Source organism: Camelus ferus, chromosome 6, assembly GCF_009834535.1.
Source record: "Camelus ferus isolate YT-003-E chromosome 6, BCGSAC_Cfer_1.0, whole genome shotgun sequence".
Taxonomy (NCBI): Eukaryota; Metazoa; Chordata; class Mammalia; order Artiodactyla; family Camelidae; genus Camelus; species Camelus ferus.
Genome location: NC_045701.1, coordinates 19,997,910 through 20,019,375, shown reverse-complemented (window position 1 = coordinate 20,019,375; position 21,466 = coordinate 19,997,910). Strand labels below are relative to the sequence as shown.

At 33.1% G+C, this 21,466-nt stretch overlaps 1 protein-coding gene across 3 annotated transcripts in view; it reads left to right on the top strand.

Annotated features, from left to right (window-relative positions):
- The window catches only part of CTDSPL2 (CTD small phosphatase like 2), a 68,250-nt gene that overhangs the window by 26,130 nt on the left and 20,654 nt on the right, over positions 1–21,466 (top strand). For 2 of the 3 annotated variants that reach the window (XM_032481326.1, XM_014565342.2), the window contains exons 3-7: positions 7,798–7,936; positions 9,317–9,466; positions 14,868–15,083; positions 18,936–19,014; positions 19,330–19,441. In XM_032481326.1, coding sequence (XP_032337217.1) covers positions 7,798–7,936; positions 9,317–9,466; positions 14,868–15,083; positions 18,936–19,014; positions 19,330–19,441 — 696 coding nt within the window. The remainder of the gene's footprint in view (positions 1–7,797; positions 7,937–9,316; positions 9,467–14,867; positions 15,084–18,935; positions 19,015–19,329; positions 19,442–21,466) is intronic. The other variant, XM_032481327.1, reaches the window with a different exon arrangement.

Below are 21,466 nucleotides of genomic sequence, written 5' to 3'. Positions count from 1 at the left end.
CTATACCAAAACTTGATAAATGGTGTAGTATCTTAGGTTCTTGTTCTACGATTGAATTTGAAAGCACTGCTATGATCTTTTCATTGGTCTGTCTTGCATTTGGAATGGATCTTTTATCTGTATATGACTTTGTAACATCATACACTGATTATTTGGGACCTACTGGTTCACTAAATAATGTAGATCTTCCACATGTGTCCATATTGACATACTTAATTAGTCAGCATTTAAAAATCACATTTGTGAACAACTCCACTGAACTCAATGAAGCTGTCAAGCTCATAGTGCTTTGTCCAAGTTTTCTAAAATCCCAAGTTTTGCTTGAAAGCTCAGATTTTTTGTTGGCAACAAAAGGTATCAGTTTTTCCTGAAGTGACAGGCTTGCTTTGTTCACTTTTCAGAAAATAATCTACTTCAAGTAAAAATAGTTTTCCATCTGAAAAAGTGGTCTCATTCAGCTTACAACTCCAACAGTCATTCAAATGCTTTTACTCAAGACAATTATGGAAGCAGTTTGCAATAGAAGTGCTTTATGGGTACTTCCCATCTTACATAGAATGTTAACACATATTTAAGGGTTAAGATTTACTTAATTTTAAGCTTCATCAAGGACATTCTTAAGTAGAACTGGCTCCCCCCACCCCCTGCAAGTACATGGCAGTGAAAAATACAGTGACTTTTGGCTGTCAGCACCTTGATTTGTGCTAAGGTGGCAGTAATTATAAACCATTGCTTTTTTGCACAGACATCACAAATGTCAGCACAAGTTGTTCCAGGATAAACTGAGATATTTTTTTAAAAATTGTGTTGGTTACCATGCATTCACAGTAAAGAAAATTTTTGATGATTTGTTGATACTGATATCAGATAAGTATAGTCAAAACAGAAAGTCCCAGCCACATTAGTAAGGCTAAAGTCCAATTCTGCAGACCAGATATTAACTCATTTTCTGTGTTTGCAGCTAGGTCTTTAATTCAGTGATTTATCATTGGAAAGTGGAAGTGCTTGTTTTTTTAATTGACTTTTTATCCAACAGACTTTCAGCACAATTTACTGTATAAGGGTTTGTAAGTTGACCATGTCATATACACTTTTTCAAACAATGCATTATAATTTTTTAAGATACTTCATTGGGTTTTGTCATTTTAATTTGAAAGCTTGTAACTGTTTTTGGCTTTTAAAGATCTGAAATACTGAGTTTTTTAATTGAAGTATAGTTGATTTACAATGTTGTGTTAGTTTCAGGTGTACAGCAGAGTGATTCAGTTTGTGCATGTACATATATATTATATATATTTTTTTAGATTATTTTCTATTATAGATTATTATAAGATACTGAATAGAGTTCCCTGTGCTATACAGTAGGACCTTGTTGCTTATCTATTTTATATATAGTAGTGTGTATGTGTTAATTCCAGGCTCCTAATTTATCCCTCCCCCAACCCTTTTCTCTCTGGTAACCATAAGTTTGTTTTCTATGTTCGCGAGTCTGTTTTCTGTTTGTAAATAAGTTCATTTGTATTCCTTTTTTTTAGATTCCACATATAAATGCTGTCATATGACATTTGTCTTTCTCTGTCTGACTTACTTCACTTAGTATAATTTCCAGGTCCATCCATGTTGCTGCAAATGACATTATTGCATTCTTTTTTATGGCTGAGTAACATTCACATCTTTATCCATTCATCTGTCAGTGGACACTTAGGTTGCTTCCACGTCTTGGCTATTGTAAATAGTGCTGCTGTGAACACTGGGGTGCATGCATGTATGAATCTTTTCGAATTAAGAGTTTTCGTATTTTCCAGATATATGCCCAGGAGTGCATATATCTGAAAAACTCCGTTTTTAGTTTTTTAAAGAACCATTATACTTTTGTCCATAGTGGCTGCGCCAGTTTACATTCACCACCAACAATAACTGAATGATTGTTCTCAAATGACAGTGCAACTGAATTGGCACCATAATTCTATTTGAATATGTTCTATTGCATAAGACACAGTAAGCCAACTTAATACTTTTGAAGCCAGAGGGGAAATAGCTTTATCATAGTTTCATTTGTAATATACAGTTTCATTTAGTTTCTTTGGAATAAATTTCCCCCTTTTGTGAGTCAGAGAATTCTATGTCAGTTTCTTTTCATCACTTGCAGCAATGGATTGAAATCACAAATCACCAAATCTTCTCTTTTTCAATCCAACAATCTGTTCTTAATTATAAGTTTTCTTTTATTTATAAAATTACTAAATTCTAAAGTAACGTTTAGATAAAACTTTCAAAACCAAATTTAACTTTATTGTAAATCAAAACAAGAGTACTCTTACTCTGTTTCCATGTATATGAGACTACAGAATAATTTACTAAATCATAATGAGGATACAGAGATTGTAGCAGGTGTAAGATAGCTAGTAAGTGCACAGTAGAAATATTGAACACAGCAGGGAGGGTATAGCTTATGCTTAGCATTCATGAGGTCCTGGGTTCAATCCCCAGTACCTCCTCTAAAAATAAATAAACCTAATCACCTCCCCCTGCCAAAAAAAAAAAAAACAAACCAAACAAACAAGCAAACAAAAAAAAAGTATTGAACACAAAGATCTTTTGTATTTACTCATGTATTTGTCTTATTGGTATTCATTCCTTACTGTAGATTTAGGATCCTATCTGGTATTATTTAATTTATGCCTAAAGAACTTCATTTGATATTTCTTATGTTGATCAACTGGAAATGAATTTTGTCAACTTTTCTGTCTCAGAATGTCTTTAAAGTGAACATTATCTCTTACCGATTTCTCTTACAGTGTATGTATATATTCTGAGCCTGTAGTCATTACATACTATCTTTTAATCCTCATTTATCTTATACAGATTCTATATATGTTTGGTATGTTTAATGCTTATCCTGAGTCCTCAGGTTATTGTCTGCAGTTGATTTTTTTTGTCTGAAGCTCATTTTCTGGTAGATGCCACGTGAAGCACTCATGGGAACAGCGTTCTAAGTTTTATACTTGAAAATCAGTTTTGCTGCATGTAAAATCCTTGGCTTCCAGTTTCTCTTCTTGGTTAAATGTTATTCCATTTTCTTCTGGTGTAAAAAGCATTGCTGTCAAAGTTTGATGATGCTCTTATTTTTCCCTTTAAAAATAAATTGATTTTTGCCTTGTTTTTCAAAGGATTTTTTTCTTTAAATTCTGTTAAGTTTAGACTCTATCTTTATATTTGTTTTTCTGTGTTGATAGGTTTAGTTAAACAATGTATTCATTATGTAATTTCAGATCTTTTATTTGAGGAAAATTTTCTGATACTCGTTCTGTTGCCTCGTTCTTGTTTTAGTTTCCACCTCGATCTACTGTGTCTGCATTCAATGTTTGTTACATTTTAGTGTCTTAAAATTCTTTCCCCCATTTTACCTTCTGCTTATCTTAAAGGCATAATCTAATCTAGTTACTCACTTTTATGTCCCAGTTTAGTCTTTATTTCCAGAATTTTCTTTTATTTCTAATGATTTTGTTAGTTATGTCTCTTCGTTTCTGAGTTTTTCTAACTCCGATGTATGTGCAATATCACTGTCTTAATGTCTTTTGTTTGTTTTTTGGTTTTTTATTTTCTAATGGAGGTCTTGAGGATTGAACCCTGGACCTCGTGCTTGCTAAGCACGCAGCTCTGCCACTGAGCTATAACCCCACCTCCCTTAAATTTTTCTCTTTTTTTCCCTTAGTGTCTTTTGTCTTTTTTGAAATAAAAGTTACAATTTTTATATAGTCTCTTATGCTTGTTAGAATTTTCTGATATGCTTTCTTTACCTGGAGAGATGTTATTTTACTCGTTGTATGTTTTAGTATAATAATTTTGTGTGGGGTTTGAGATCTGTACTTTATTTTTGCTCATTCTTTGAGATGAGTTTTTCTGAATTTTTAGAAGGTTGTATACTTCAGGGTATCTTTTCTAACTAACTTTGTTGGTTTTGTGTAGTGTTTAAAAATATAGTGATTGCTTTTTGAGTTTTCCTGTCTCTTTATCCCTACCCAAATGTTAACTGAAACTTCGGTCTCCTCCTGTTGTGCCTTTCCTACAGTGGAATTTTGATTCCATTCCCAACAGTTTCCCCTCATGTGGAGCTCTATTCTACCAGGAAGCCAAAGTTGGTCAATTTCAAGGGTTCATAGGAGCTAAATTGTTCCTGTTTCAGTCTCACAATAGGCCCCTTTGCTATTGGATTGGGCAGCAGCTTCCTCTGCCCTGTTTCATCTACTGTCATCAAATTGGCCTTCCATACTTTCCGTTGAATACCTACCTATTAGCTATTTTGGGCTCTTCCTATTCTCAAATGTGTCACACCCCTCTTTTTGCATCCTTTTGCTTTCTTCTACACTGGTACATATGGTTACTCCAGTGTTAAGGGCTATTGGTTTTTCCTCATCTTGGAGTTTGGGTGAGGAGTTTTGTTTCATGGTTTTTGTTGTAAATTTGCTCTTGGATTTTTGTTCTCTGTGTTTTCTTTTGGATTCAGAAATTTAAGAACACCAAATTCCCAAGATTTTCCCCTTAAAACTCTATCTTAGTGAAAATGAAAAATACAAATTCCAGAGAAGACTTTGTAGGGTTACTAGATTTATTAAAATAACCTGTTTTTGTTTTTCCTAGTTTCTCTCCTAAAAATTATACTATATCCAAAAATGTCCCGAAATTATATACTTGAAGGTTTAAGAATAGGATTTGGTGACGAATTATCTTTCAGAATTGGAGCATTAACAGACATTTGAATGCATTATTCTGAAGGATTTTATTGTCAATGACTGCAGACCTTTAACCCTGATCTTAATAGCTTCCTCTTCCTTTTTATAGATACAAGCTAAAGTATTTGAATGTTTTCTCAGTTGAGCAGAGTATAGCCTTTTTTGCCATATGTGGTACCTTGACATTATCAGTTAGCTTATATACTATTGGTAAAGAGGTAATTTCAGTATAACATGGATGGATTTTGGCTTATACCAATTTAGGGGATACTGAGTAATGGGGGTTGAATTTTATACTACCCCCCCACATACACACACAGAGTTTTTAATTAAAAGTTGTAACCAGAGGGGTTTTGTCCTGGTTTAGCAGGGACTCTTCTTGTGTGGCAATTTGCATTTCCTTTTGTGTCCATTTTAGCAGTCCTCCTGGTTTAAAGCTCCAACTTTCCAGAACCCATAAGACCTTATTTCTGCTTCCCTGTTTTTAATACCTTGTATTAAGCTCTAAGGTAGCATTTCAGCTGCTCTTAGCTGCCTAACTGGAGTGAACGTTGAGGTTATCTCTGGCAGTCTCAGTCACTGATTTTCTTAGTTCTGTGTTTGCAGAGCTGCAGGGGTATTGGCTGCCCCAGTGTACCCTACTTTTACCCTCCTGGACCCATTTCTCCCCCTTGTTATTTTTAGCATTGCAGAATACAAGGTTTCCAGGAATGTATATATGTATTTATGTTATAGCAGATGTACTAAAAGACTTCTTCAAGAAAATCCTAGAGCTTAGTATAGTAAGGCTTTGCAGCATTATTTCTTTTCTTAAAGGACTTTATAAAAATAGCTCCTGTATTTTCCTGTAATAGAGATCCAATGTTTGAGATATGAGCCTTCCTGTTCATCATTTTTAAATGCAGGGGAATGATAAGCAGTAAAAATTGAGGAATTATGTTGTGGATCACTAAGGCATTATTTTGTGCTATAATGATACATTGTTTTGATGAATCTACCTAAAATCAAAGAAACTGCTGAATAAATTCTGTATTAAATGATATTTGCAATATTATCTTTTTTCTATTTTGATCCAAGTAGGAAATTGTGATTTTGGCCATTTACAATACCAAGATTTGTTTTAGAAATAATGAAGTCATATTCAACCTTTAGGAAATGCACAGTAGTATATTATATTATTATTTGCTGTGGTGTAACAGTTTGGAGTACAAAAAAAGAGAAGTTATTCCTGTTGAATAAGAATGTTGATTTTATGTATAAATTATGTACAATATAGATTTAAAAATTAATACTTATCAAAAGATTTCAGGTACTTTCATTAAAACAGCAAGGAATTATAGGCCAATATTATAGTAATGTAAGAAAGTTGCTCACGTGGTAGATGAGCAACCACGTGAGCTCATGGTAAATGACTCTAGAAAAATTTTACAAATGAGGAAAATAGATGTATAAATGGAGAAAAATCAGGGTATTGAATGGAGTATACTATTTTGGTCAGTTATATAGATTTTCCTCAATTTATGATAGGGTTATGTCCTAACAAACCCATTGTAAGTTGCAAATATTGTAAGTTGAAAATGCATTGAATGTACCTAACCTAGCAGACATTATGGCTTAAGGTAGCCTACCTTAAACAATGCTCAGCACTTACATTAGCCTACAGTTGGGCAAAAACATTTAACGTAAAATCCATTTTGTAATAAAGTGTTGAATATCTCATATAATTTATTGACTACTGTAGTGAAAGTAAAAAACAGTGGTTATAAGCGTATCAGTTGTTTATCCTCATGATCAAGTGGCTGACTGGGACCTGTAAGTCACTGCCACCACCCAGCACCACAAGAAAGTATTGTACCCACATATTGCTAGCCTGGAAAAGATTAAAATTAAAAATTCAAAGTATACTTTCTGCTGAGTATGTATTGCTTTCACACCATTATAAAGTCTAAAAATCATGAGTTCAAGCCATCGTAAGTCTGGACCCATCTGTATTGCAAAAATAGAGTAAACTGATCATATAGATTTGCCCCATGTAAGGAAATGAGTAGAGAGCTCTGTTAGGTGTAGATTTGGACGTTTAAAGAACTGAGGTTGACATTAGGTGTGTGGCAGTGGCAGGCCTTATTATTTTTGTATCGTTTTTGGTAATGTGTGATATGCCAGCAAATTCCAGTAGGGTTCTCAAGGAAATAATTCCTTTTCTTCCAGGTAATTGTAAAAATAAGGAAAATTGCTGAAAAGTTAGAGCACATTGTAAAATTCAGTATTTCTGTAGCACGAAAATTTAATGGATCCTGGGGAAAGGATCTGAATTGTGAGGATGCTATAATTACATTTGTATATTATGATTGCATTAATAAATACTCTTATGACACTGATTTACTGTGGTTTCTACTTCTGTTAGATATTCTATTGTTTCTCTTGGATATGAAAAATAGTATAAAGCGTATTACAACATATTTTATCTTTTAAAAAACTGAGTGTAATTGACATACAACTTTATATTAGTTTCAGGTTTACAGCATGATTAAATATTTTTATATATTGCAAAATGATCACCACAGTAAATCTGTTTCACATCTGTCACCATACATAGTTACAGAATTTTTTCTTGTGATGAGAACTTTTAAGATTTACTTTCACATATGCAGTATTATTACCTGTAGTCACCATGCTGTACATTACATCTCTGTGACTTATAACTGGAATTTTGTACCTTTTGATTCCCATTACCCATTTCACCTATCCCCACCTCTCTGCCCTTGACAATCACCAGTCTGTCCTCTGACTTTTTCACTTAGTGTAATGCCCTCAAGGTCCATCTATTTGTTGCAAATAGCAAAATTTCATTCTTCTTTAATGGCTGAATAATATTCCATTGTGTGTGTATATTACCTTTTTTGTCCATTCATCAATTGATGGACATTTAGGTTGTTGCCATGTCTTGGCTATTGTAAATAATGCAGTGAACGTGGGGGTGCATATCATATTTTATCATTTTAAAACTGCAACCTGTAAAGCGGAATGACTGTTAAATGCGTGTTTTCTCCTCTCATATCTTAAGGAAGAGAGAGAAAATCCTTCGAAACGGAGTAGAATTGAACGTGATATAGATAACAATTTGATCACATCAACACCAAGAGCAGGAGAAAAACCTAACAAACAGATATCTCGAGTAAGACGGAAAAGTCAAGTAAATGGAGGTTTGTTAATGTTTAGATACTGCTTTATTAGGTATAAGCAGAGCTCTCACTGGACATGTTATCTTTTCTGTTTTTGAAAGTCTGTTTTGAGCAATATCTGCCCTTTTTTGTAATCTCCTTTGTATTAAATGTTAGTAGCATGGAGTGAATAAAAATTTACCTTTCTAATATGTCTATTTTGATGAATTAAAATGACAAGGCAAAGCAACTAGCTTTATACTAGTTAGCATGAAAATGTATATGAAGCAACTTTTTTTACTTCTTATAAACTCATATACAAAGAATTTGTTTCTTGGTCATGGAATTTCAGCATTTAGAGGGGACTTGGGGCTCTCAGGTCAGTGGTTCTTAACTGGGTGTGTGTATGTCCCTCAGTGGACATTTTTCAGTGTATGGAGACCTTTTTGGTTTGTCACAACCTGTGAAGGGCTTGCTACTTGGATCTAGCAGGTAGAGATCAGAGATCCTGCACAGGACATCCTCCCATAACAAAGAATTATCCAAACCAAAAACCAGTAGTTTTGCTGTCTGTAAACCCTGTTCTTGGTCAGTACCTTATTGTATTGTTGTGAAGCTCCTCAAAGTTAGAAAGCAGAAAAACAAGATGTACATGCAGAGAAAGCTATAAAGAACAGCACTTTAGAGCATGGAATGCTGCTGCCTTTTAACCAATGCTATTTTAAACACAACAGCAATAATAATTCCTTACTTCTTTCCTCTTTGCAGTAATGTATCTCTTGTTAGAACTGACCATCAGGGAGAAAAGGATTAAATTAAACAAGTTTAAAGAGCTATAGCAAAGAAAGAAGTGTGGCAAAGTTTTGGAGGATCAAGGATGATTTATCACATATGCACATCCATATGTAATTTTTGACACTGTTGTGTACATAGTCTTCTGCTTCAATAGAGCTATGTTGCCTCTATTTATTTAGCTGTTATTTGTTAGGAATAGATTGGAGGGTAAGTTTTGTGAAGTAGGCAGCATCCCAAAATGTACATAAACAAATACAAAATCTGCATTTGTGTTTTTCATATTGTAACTTGCTTGCTTTACTTACAAAGAGTTTATTTCATTTTCTGTTATACTATGTTGATTTGAAGCCTTTCAGTCCATATAATTCCAGATATAAACCTACTTTGCAAAAAAACTCAGTAAATTTTAGCATTTATAAAGCATTATAAATAAATTTGTTATAAGGATCATTCGATTTACAAGTGATTTACCTCAGGATTTCTGTAAGTAAAAACCTTTTTTAACATGTTAATCAGGTTTCATTATGTATTTTGAGGGAAAAGAGTTATTTTTGTAATAAATGGTTTAGAACACATTTATGAAAGTCATGTTTTCTAGATTGCAACTTTTTTTTGTTTCTTTCTTAGAAGCTGGTAGTTATGAAATGACAAATCAACATGTAAAACAAAATGGAAAATTAGAAGATAATCCTTCCTCTGGCAGTCCTCCAAGGACTACATTGTTGGGGACCATATTTTCTCCTGTCTTCAACTTTTTTTCACCAGCAAATAAAAATGGTAAATATAAATCATTAAGTACAATTTGGGTTTGAAAAATTAATCATTTTCCTGGTTTTTTGAAAGATCTATTTGATTTTACTGGCATATTTTTGTTAGTGTCTAATGTTTGTTTTCAGCCTCATTAAAAACACAGCTTCCAAAAGGCATTGTTTTAAGTGACTGAAAGAAATGTATGTTATGTTAATTCTGTTCAAGTGAATGAACTCTGTTTTAACTATTTGAAAAGCTAGAATATATACTTCAGGCTGGAGGGAAAGTATTTTTCTATGTTGGGATGGTTTCTGTAATCTTTAGAGTGTGTATAGGAAAGAATTAAGAAGCATTTTCAATATTTTAGATCAATAAAGTAGAATTTATTGAATATTTTAAGTGAGCTGAAACTTAAATAAGTTATTTTTTGTAATACAATGTATTTTTATTATCATTTGTTTGGTTTTCCTCCCTTAGAGATTTTCAGTTTTGGACAAGTAGTAAAACTACCCTAATTTATACAAATTGAAGGTTTCCATTATATAATGCCTTTGCAAAGCATTAAAATTGGCCTCTTTCGCAACATATTTTTTTAAAAAAATAGCTGGTGTCCTATCTTTTCTGATAATACCTAATTTTGTGCATGATAATTTAGTCTCTAGATTATCTGAGGGCAAGAGGTTATGACTATTTTTGTATCTACCATGTTGCTTGATAGGATTAGGCAAATGGGAAATAGCCATTAGATACTTGTTGCCTGATTTTTTAAATTCTAATTTGAATTACGTTTCTGGATAGTAAAGCAGTTTTTAAAAGGCAGAATGGTGCACTATAAATTCAAGATGCTCTGGGGGTGAAAATAATATATATTAGCACATTAAAGGACTGTAAAGTAGAATAGAAACAAAACAAAAAACTACCTTTAACTTTTTTTAACCTAGTATTTCCTGGACATAATTGACCAAGAACCCTTTTCTATGGAACATCTATTAACATCTTGTAGAACTAATGGCCTCCTAAAACATCTTTGGAAGTGCTGGTGTAAGTGGAAGAAGAACAGGTTTTGGAGATAGACAGACTTGTTTAAAATATTTTTCTAGCTCTGCCACTCTTTAGTTATGTTACCTTGGACCAGTTCTTTAAATTCTTGAGCCTCTTAATCCATGAGAAAGGATAATTATACTTAAAAATGTAAGAGGCAAAGATTTCAGTTTATTCAATGAATATTGACCATCTACTGTGTTCCAGCCATTGTGTTCATCACTGGAGATTCAAAATTGATTAACACGGTCCCTGTCCTCAGGGAGCTTCTTAGTCTTTACATGAGGGAGAAATATATGTAAATAAATATTATAAATTTTTATGGGTGCATTGATAGAGTTATGGAACAGTGGGGTAGTCAAAGAATGGAATGGTCCTGTATTCTGGATGGTGTTGGTGGTTCACAAAAGGCTTCATAGAAAAGCTGAATCTTGAAAGATAGTAAGGGGCCTCCAGGTAGAAGGAGCAGCATGAGCAAAGTATAATGTATTTCAGACATGGAAATCAGTTTGTCACAGATGGAGCATTGCGTTTGAAGAGTGTACAGGAAGGGATAAGACAGGAGAATTATAAAGGAGTCAGATTATAGAGCTAACCTGGAAAGGTATTTGAACTTTATCCTTAGTCAATGGGGAATGATTGAAAGGTTTTAAATTGTGAATAATATGAACAGATTTGTGTTTTCTAAGTCTCTTTGGCAGTAGTGTGTAGGCTAAATTTCAAGGAGGTTGGATGCAGGGAGAACAATTAGAATTGTAGTCCATGTGAGACTTCATACAACCTTAATTGGAGTATTAGAGGAGGAAAGACAGATAAGAGATACAGAATGGACAAATTTGGGGTATAGATTGGTAGTGAAAGAAGAGAGACAGTAAGGTGTACACAGTATTAGATTTTCAAGAGAGAGAAGTAAGTTCCTGGGAGATAGATAATTGGATTTAATTCAGGCCATGCTGAGTTTGAGATGTGATGAAACAACCAAGTAAATGTGTCGAGTAACAATTTGTCATTCAGGTATGGAGCTTAGAAATCTTGATTTAGCATGGTGTTATCAGCTTATAAATATTAATCTAAACCAGTGGAGTAAATCGTCCATTTGGTTCATCACACAAAGACCAGAATCTTGAGGGAAAACATTTAAGGACTGGACAAAGTAAAAGAAGCCAACAAAGGAGAAATGGAGGAAGCCAGGAGAGACTTTGTGTCATAGAATCCAAAAGAAGAGAGACTGTCAAAATCCAGGGTCAAACAATTGTAACGATAGAAAAAAAGGAATTGATCATTGAAAAGACATTACTGAACTTGGTAATTAACTGGTCATTGGTTTCTTTTGCCAGAATAGTTTCAGAGCAGTGGTTAGAGTTGAAAACTGCTAATATCCACAAGTTAAAAGAGTAAAATGGAGAGTAAGAGAAGAATCAGCATATATAAATTATTTTTGTGAGGAACTCAAATTTGAAAAAAACTAGAGAGATCATAAAGTCTCAAGGGATGGTTTGTATTTGTGAGAAACAAGCATGTTTTTAAGCCTCAGTGAAGGGTCTAGAAGAAAGAGATTAATGAAAAGTTTCTCGAACTATTCACAGGGATGTGATCAAGAAAACAACTAGAAGGGTCAGAATCAAAAAGAGAATAGACATTTTTCTTTGATGCTAGAAGAAAGGTGTGTGTAGAAATAGATGTTTGGGCAGAAGTAGATGTTTGATAGTTACAATTTTTTCTTTGAAGGAGGAGATGGTGTCATTTGTTGAGATGGTCCTGGTGGCAGGATTTGAAGAGAATGGTGAAAGTTTAGAATGTTTGCTATTTGGGTATAAGTAAAAGAAGCTGAAGGACTCTCACAAAAATAAAAAACTCACACAAAAATACTGAGAGGGCTGCTATAGGCCTAGCTAAGATTAGAGGGTTTTATTTGGAGTACAACCAGTCTTTATAATTGTATTGTTTTCTTTAGTAGCCTGGGACTAGTGTTTGAGAATCCTGTTAGTTAGATTGATTCAATGGGGATTTCTATGATGAATGACAGTGGAAAGACGAGGAAGCAAGGACACTGAGGGTGTTGTATTGAGAGTGGTTTCAATGATACACCATGAAGTCTAACTAGATGAAAAGGGTGGGGAAGAAGCTATTGAGGGATATATTTTGATAAGAGACTGGCTTTTATCAAACATGAAGATCACATGTAGTAGAAATATGAGATAGATAGACAGGTAGATAGATAATAAAAATATTAGGAGCTTGTGATAGGGGAGTAGTATATTTGAGTTTTAGGTTTCAGAGGTAAATAGTTTTTCAGTGTTAGTGTCCATGTTATGGCCACGGTAATAACTGCTAAAGAGCAGTACAAATATAGATGGATCTAAAGAGGGAAAGACCTTTGAGGGTTGGTTATTGGATGGGTCATTGACATCACCTATAAAAACAACTATATAGGCATTTAATAGAGCAGTAAACTGGTAACTAAGTGTTAAATTCCTCTGTGATTGAGAGAAGTTGCTGGCAATAGGTGGTAGATGATAGCAGAAGGGATAAGCAAAGAATTATGTAGCCAGATGACAATCTCAAAGGAACAGACATTTTTTGCACACTAGTAGAAAGCTAATGATCTAGTAGCAGTGGAGGTAAATGAATTCTGATTGAGTATGTACACTGAGTATGGGAGAACAAAGAGCTTTGAGGGAAGGTATCAGGAAAAGAGATGTTTTTTGGAGTGGTTAAATTTATTTTTTATTTTTTAATTTTTTAACTTTTTTAATTGAGTTATAGTCATTTTACAATGTTGTGTCAAATTCCAATGTAGAGCACAATTTTTCAGTTATACATGAACATATATATATTCATTGTCACATTGTTTTTCACTGTGAGTTACCATAAGATCTTGTGTATATTTTCCTGTACTATACAGTATAATCTTGTTTATCTATTCTACATTTTGAAATCCCAGTCTGTCCTTCCCACCCCCCGCCCCCTTGGCAACCCCAAGTTTGTATTCTATGTCTATGAGTCTGTTTCTGTTTTGTAGGATTGGTTAAATTTAAAGCAATAAGGGAAAAGCAATATTCCGTGAGGAAGTTGAGAGTTTTTGGAGGTTGACTTTGTTGTTGAAAATGACATTTGGAGGATTCCATTAAGAAATGGAGAGTTGGGGTCCATAGTGGAAGAAAAATTGGGCAGCAGGTTCATCTAGGTGTTAGCTGAATATAATGAGGAAACTAACTTCTATTTTTGTTATTGAGATGGAATCTTGTTGATAAATTGTTCTTGTGTCTCTGAATTAGGAGGTTCTTGTGGTTAGAAGGACAATTAGCTTATTTTTAGATAACTACCTCTGGTTTAAAAATTACAACTGCCCAAAATGTCTAGGTTGCTTAGTATTGGAAAGATCAGGAGCTGTTTGAGGATAATGGAAGAAAACAGGTGTGTGTATGTATGTGGGTATTGCCCAGCACATAGTAGATACTTAATAAGTGGTATTTGCTTTAATGAAAAGAAGTTCTTTGGTCATCAGTACTGTATTACAGTTGACCCTTGAACAACATGGATTTGGACTGCACGGGTCCACTCATACAGGATTTTTTTCAATAAACACTATATAGTAGTACCGGATCCATGGTTGGTTGAATCCACGGATGTGGAAATTGTGAATACGGAGGGCTGAACTGTAAAGTTATTCTTGGGTTTCTGACTGCATGGGAGTCAGCATCCCAACCCTCATACCATTCTAGGGTCAACTGTATATACTTCAGAGTTGCTGAGAGACTATAGATTTTAAATGTTCTCACCAGCAAAAAAAAAGAAATAGTTATGTAGCAATAATACATAGCTAATGCTCAGTTGGTAATTATATTTCAGTATATAAAGGTATTAAATCAACACGTACAAACACTAAATAATGGTATTTATTTCTGTTTTGTTTCTGTTACCTTTAGTTTTTCTACATATTACGTAGTTTTTAGACATATAACCTTATGTAAATTTAAAGTGTACAACATGTTGATTTGATAATTTATATATTGTAATATGATCATCATTGTTACATAATTCTTTATTTTTAGTAGTTGGAATAATTAAGTTCTAGTCTCTTAGCAAATTTGATAATTATAATACAATGTTGTCTGTATTCACTATACTGTGCGTTAGATCTCTAAGGCTTATTTCCTACTCATTTTAAGTTTGTTCCCATCTGTCCCCATCCATTATAAGCTTTTAAATGATCATTACATTAGAAGAACAGGAATGTTTCTGAATTCTTACAACCTGAATTTTGATTGAGGATCATACAGTGGATTGTGGAAGGCTTTATTTAGACTATATGTGAACTTAATATATGTTTATTAATAAAACTGAGTGATTTTAAATATGTTTTTTAAAAAACCCTGAATTTCAGGAACATCTGGATCTGATTCCCCAGGACAGGCTGTGGAAGCTGAAGAGATAGTAAAACAGCTTGATATGGAACAAGTGGATGAGATCACTACTAGTACTACTACATCAACTAATGGAGCAGCTTACTCAAATCAAGCAGTTCAAGTGAGGCCATCGATAAATAATGGTTTAGAAGAAGCAGAAGAAACAGTTAATCGTGATATCCCACCCCTTACAGGTAAAGAAGATTCCTTTTTCCTTCTTCTACATCTTCATGAATAGTTTATAAAACTATAGTATTGGATATTTTTCCTTAAATAGGCAGATTAAATACGTAAGTTTTTCTTCCTCAAAATTAAGAAAATTAAAATTGGAAATAAAATTGGTTTGGGCAGAAGAGAAGGAATGCAATGGACAAGAAAGATTCTGAAGATGACATTCTGCTACCCCTCCCCCTTGGGGGTGCTTAGCAAGACCTTTCATCCCTCAGGGCTTGAGTACATCCTCTGTAAAATGCCAGGATTGAAGCAGATAATCTCTAGATTTTATAGGGGAAATAGCAAGTAGAAAGAATTTATGAGAAAGCTAATAAAGAATGAGTTTAGCTATTTGAAAGAAAAAGTAATAAGTCAGTGCTGGTTTGCTAAGAAGTTAGTGAAAACAATTTATATTTAAAAAATAACATAGTGTATACTTTTTTCTCACTTTAATAAAATTGCATGTTGGTGTGGGAAAAAACAACTTTCTCCACAAAATCCAGTCATTAATTTAAATTTTTAATTTTAATTTTAAAATTTTTAAAACGTTTGCATATTTTGACTGCATATTAGTCATTTTACAGTTTAATTATTTGTACTAATCTTAGTACTTGGGAATTTAACACAGCTAACAAAATAATATGCTTTCATTTATGAACATTTATTATAATTACACCAGTCGTAAATCCTTAAGGTCTGGAGTCCCTACTTAGAAGTAGTTTCATTCCTTCATATTTGTTTCATACATAGATGAAATTCCTAAAGAAGAAGCATCTGTTCCTGGATCTCTCCTTATACTCAAACTTTGCAACCTATTCCTGGACCCTTTTACTTTATTATTTTGGGGGTGGGGTAGGGTACTTAGGTATTTATTTGTTTATGTGGAGGTATCGGGGATTGAACTGAGGACCTTGTTGCATGCTAAGTATGTGCTCTACCACTGAGCTGTACCCTCCCCACCCCTCCTGGACCCTTTTAAAGGCCTAACATAATTGTTGGATCCTTGAGCCAGTTGTCATGGAAATGCAGAAACATTGTAAGATCAGAATTTATTACCTCTAGGGATTGTGGTAGATAGACATATAAGGCTAAAAGATGATATTGTGTTCCATTATGCTTAAAAGCAGAAATAAAACTGAGGATGGACATCTTTTCCCAGAAGGATAAGATCTTAGACCTTTATTTTAGATTTATTTATTCATTCCTCGTGATGCCAGATATCTGAGAGAGCCTAGTATATGTATTGGTTAAGAAATACAGTTTGGCATAAGGAAGTATGATGGCATCGGGAAAAATGATGATGTTCTTGCTAATATAAAGGGGAGACTTTAAAAAAAATAATTGAAACAGCAGAAAACAGTTTTTAAATGCATACAATTAATGAAACTTTTATATAGTGCAACCCTATACCAGTATGAAGAGAAAAACAGCATAATAGCGTTGATTTATTTTAAATTCATCAAATAAAATGTTAATATCTATAATGTTAAATTATAATGTTATAATTTAAGAGTAATACTGAATCTAACAAGCAAATCAACATAAATTACATACATAGTTCCTTCTTGGGTGGATAAGACTTGGAAATGAACCTACTGTTGACCTGTCCATTTAATGCTGATTACTTTGCCCTATGTTACAGACTAGTGAATGGTAAATTATAGATTAAAGCCAGAGCTCTTGGCTTCCTGTCTGATGTTTTTTCTGTTTTTGTGCTTTTCTGTAAACCTTTGTATTTTTTTTTCTGGTAACTGTAAAGATGGAAAAGGGATTTCTATAACTTTAGTTTCTAGAGGGGAAAAGTAAGACTTAATCTGTTTGTCTCATTCATTCATTTATTCCCCTAACTTTTAATTGAACACCTATTTTTTGTGAGCACTGTTTATAAAGGTGGAATAAGATATACTTCTTGATCCTGAAGAGTATATGATCTAATTGTTGAGCCAAGCATACACAAAAATTACTGTACAGTGTGGTTAGTGCTGTTACACATAAATGACCATAATGATGAGGTGGTACATTGTAGTTACTCTGATTGGGAGAATCATGAGAGAAAAGAAGTAAAAGTTTTGCTGATTTTAACAGATGAATATGTGACAAAAGTGTTACTTTTTTCCTTGACTTCAAGAATACAGCCAAAGAGAACAAGAAAGGAGGAGGCTTGCTCTACCATTTACCTAGTTGTGTGATTTTAGGTGGCTTATTTAAGCTCTCTGAGACAGTTTAAGCTCTCTGAGACAGTTTTCTTACCTTTAAAATGGTACTAATTTAGAATTTTAAAGACTAAATGATACTAATAATTTAGAATTTTTAAGACTAAATGAGATTAAAATACAAATAGTGCTTAACATGGTGGTGCTCAAATACTCATTAATTTCTTTCCCCCATTTTCTGAGGTTAATAGGAATTTAAAACAGTAAACTGGTAGGAAGATTTATTTTAACATTTGTCCCCTTGTGCTGATGAACCGTCAATTGGCATGAAGTTGTTAGAGGTGAACAGAAGTTCAGCTTTACATCTTTGTCATTTATTGAACATATACATTGTATTAGCTCTGTCTCAGAATGTATTAATACATGATAATAGCAAAAATAAGGTATTTTTTTGTCCTGAAAGACTGTTATCCACCAATTTTCCATTCCTATACACAGATTACAGCAATTTTTATTGAAGTCCTTTCAGGCTACTGTAAGAAGTTACCATAGACTAGGTGGCATATAAACAACAGAAACTTTATTTCTCATACTTTGGGAGGCTAGGAAATCTTAAGATCAAAGCCCAGCAGTTTCAGTGTCTGCTGAGGACCTGCTTTCTGGTTCATACAGTTGTCTTTTCTCTGTGTCTTCATATGGCAGAAGCTATGTGACCTATTTGGGGTCTTTTTTAATAAGGTCATTAATCTCATTCATGAAGGCTCCACCCTCATGACCACATGACCCCCCAAACGCTTCATCTCCAGATACCATCACATTGGGGATTGGGTTTCAACACATGAATTTTGGGGGAACACAAACATTCAGTCTCTAGCATCCACCTTAAACTTTCATTTCTGAGACATTACCTGTTTAGTTTGTAAGTTATCTTTGTCCTGTCTTTGAATTTAAGTTGTAAATATTGTTTTAGAAAATTCCCAACATAATTTCTAAAGCTCTATCAATTGATAGAGTTTTAGCTGGAACGTAGAATGGACTATGTGTCATGGAATATAGAATTGCTTCTTGATTATTTTTAAGCTGGTTGTAAATGAAAAGTAAAACAATGTGTCTTCTAAAGCAATGATTTCTATATAGAGGAGCATTTCTTAACTTTTAAGATCATAGACAACCTTGAGATTCCTGGGATAATGTACATAAAACATTATTTTCATAAGTTTTCAGGGGTTCATGGACCTTAGGTTAAAAACTACCTTTGAATCCATTGTTAGCCCATATAAATTGACTGTATGTGCAGTGTACTTTGTGACATATTACTGCTATAAGAGAACCGTGAAATTTTTATGGTTAACACATACAAACATCTTCCAGTTAGGAATTTTTGTGGAGTATGTTTTTCTAGTAATAGGTAGTAAATTTTTTCTGAGCTGTTAGGAATTTAAATTTTGATATAGCTTGCCATTTTGTCTGTAATGGTTAATTTTTCACTTTTGGATCCAGAGTTAGATCTATGTGTTCATAAATTTGCTTTTAAATATTATTTATGAATTATTTCTATCTTATCTTTAACCTAAAATACACAGGGCTTCAGGAAGACTTAATAAAGGCAATAAAATTGTATACTTCTTGGAAGCATTAAGTGAGTAAAAGCAACATTTTGTTTTTCACTTTATTAAATAGCACCAGTAACTCCAGATAGTGGTTATTCATCAGCCCACGCAGAGGCCACCTATGAAGAAGACTGGGAAGTATTTGACCCGTGAGTTTTTTTTGTTTTTTGTTTTTTGTTTTCCTTCCCCTCTCCCATTTGGAACAGAATGCAAGTACATGTGTGTAGGGTGACTGAATGCTAGATTGCAGAGAGCATTTGACCTGTAGGTATTAATACTTTTACTGAGTTACTGAAATACTGATTTGTATATTTTCACTTTTACTTACATGTTTTGTAAGTTTGGTTTACTAGATTAAATGTGCATTATTTAATTACAGACTTAAAGATGGACTGAATTTAGTAATAAATTTTACATTTATGAAAAGTAGAAATGTTGAAATTTTCTTAAAATTTGATTTATAGCTATTATTTCATCAAACATGTTCCACCACTGACAGAAGAACAACTAAATAGGAAACCTGCTCTTCCATTGAAAACGAGAAGCACACCAGAATTCTCCCTAGTTTTAGACTTGGTAAGTATATTTTCTGTAGTGTTAGGGAAAATAAAGAAGTTAAATTCTTTCTAAAAAATGCTAGCCCAGATACCTAAAAGAATACAAGAGAATGAATAGCTTCATGCATACATTTACTGTAAACATGACTTAGGTGTTTAGAAATGTTTTTAATTAAAGCACAGTTTAATGCCAGGACCCTCCCATTTTATTGGTATCCAATACCCTTTGACAATAAATTGGGTTTTATTTTTCTATTTAAAATAAGTTAATTATTTCCCCCTTATTCCTATACCCTTGTGATTTTTTTTTTAATCTCCCGATAAATTTTAATTTCATTTCATACCTAGATGTCACTTTTGTGTGTATGTCAAGATCATGTTTCCCTGAAGGACCAAATATAACTTGGGTCTCAATGAGTTAACCTTATGCAAGACCATACTCCTTTTTCTGTTCTTATTTTTAATATTATTTAATATCAATAACTATATTAATAGACTCAAATTATGACTTTTTTTAAATTGAAGTATAGTCAGTTACAGTGTATCGATTTCTGGTATACAGCATAATTTCCGAGTCATACATATACATACATATATTTATTTTTATATTCTGTTTCATTAAAGGTTATTATAAGATAGAATCATGACTTCTTAATGCTGACTGATAAAACCTTTAATATGCTCTCTTGGTGTGATTTAAAAATTTATATTTTAGCATACTGGGAGAGCTTTGAAAACTGAATATTTCATATCTTTTGCTAACCAAATTTAATATATGGTCACCATTATTTATCATATGCCTATAATTTCTTGATATTAACAAAAATATGTACCATTTATAACCTCATGAAATAAATTATCTTGAGGAAATGCATACCTTTTTAAATCTTGACTAGCAGGTGTAGTTCTCTTTTGAAAGTTCAGCACCTAGCCTTTTCCTAGCCAAAGAGATGTAAGATAGGTGTCCAGAATTCTTAAGTATTTCAGATGTTTATTAGAGGATGAGTAGAAAAAGAGGAAAAATTTTGAAACTGATTATGAGTAGTTTAAATTTGATGTACAAGTTAGTGGAGAAACTGAAAAAGAGATTTGGCTAGATTTTTATGTTAGCAGTTGATGGCATGATAACAAGTTTGACCATAAAATTTTTAATCCAGTGTGAAGGTAAATTGAGAAGGAAATAAACTGAGAGCATAAATGAATAAGTTTACAGAATTGGATAAAGAAGAACAATCAAAATTTAGATAGGCTGTAAATGAAGAAGTAGTAGAATTAGTTATGATTCAATTATAGGAAAGAGAATGCTTTTTTTTTAACCACTAAGAGAATACGTTGAATTGTGTAGTCTGATTGCTATTAAAAGAAAATGAGGCATATCTAGAGTATTTTTTGCTCTTTGCCTCCCCAGAGTTTAACTTTAGGTTAAAAGAAACACTCCAGCTAATAAGATGTGGAATCACAAGGTATGAACATTTGTGTTTCATTTTAATTCATCTTAAACTCATTGAAAATTTTGGGGGGTAGTTAATTAGCAGCCTTTATTTTTTGTGTGTGTGTTGTCACTTTCTACAAATAGAAGTCTTGTTTGTTAATCATTCAAGATTTGAGAAATAGAAATATTTGCATATATCTTAGATTGAATTATCCTTACTTTCTTATCGTCTTAATGAGAAAACAGGGTTGGTAATCAAAGATGACAAGTCTTGATTGACTGCTGATTTAGTTAAACAATGTTTATGTCTGTGAAACATTCTCAGCAGATACTAAAATAATTCATTTGAAGTGAAAATCTTTTAAAAGGTTTAAAGATGAGTTATAAATGAATAGAAGATGTAATTTTTAGATAATTAGATTCAAAACTTCCATTGGCAAACTGTAAAAAAACAAATAAGAGAGTATATGTTTACTTAACAGAAAGTTGGCAATTGCAGGACTCAGTACAGTGGTTATTAAACTTGGGCATGCATCGAATCACCTGAAGAGCTTATTAAAACATAGATTGCTGGGCTCCTCTGTACTCCTTGCTGAGTTTGAATTATCAGAA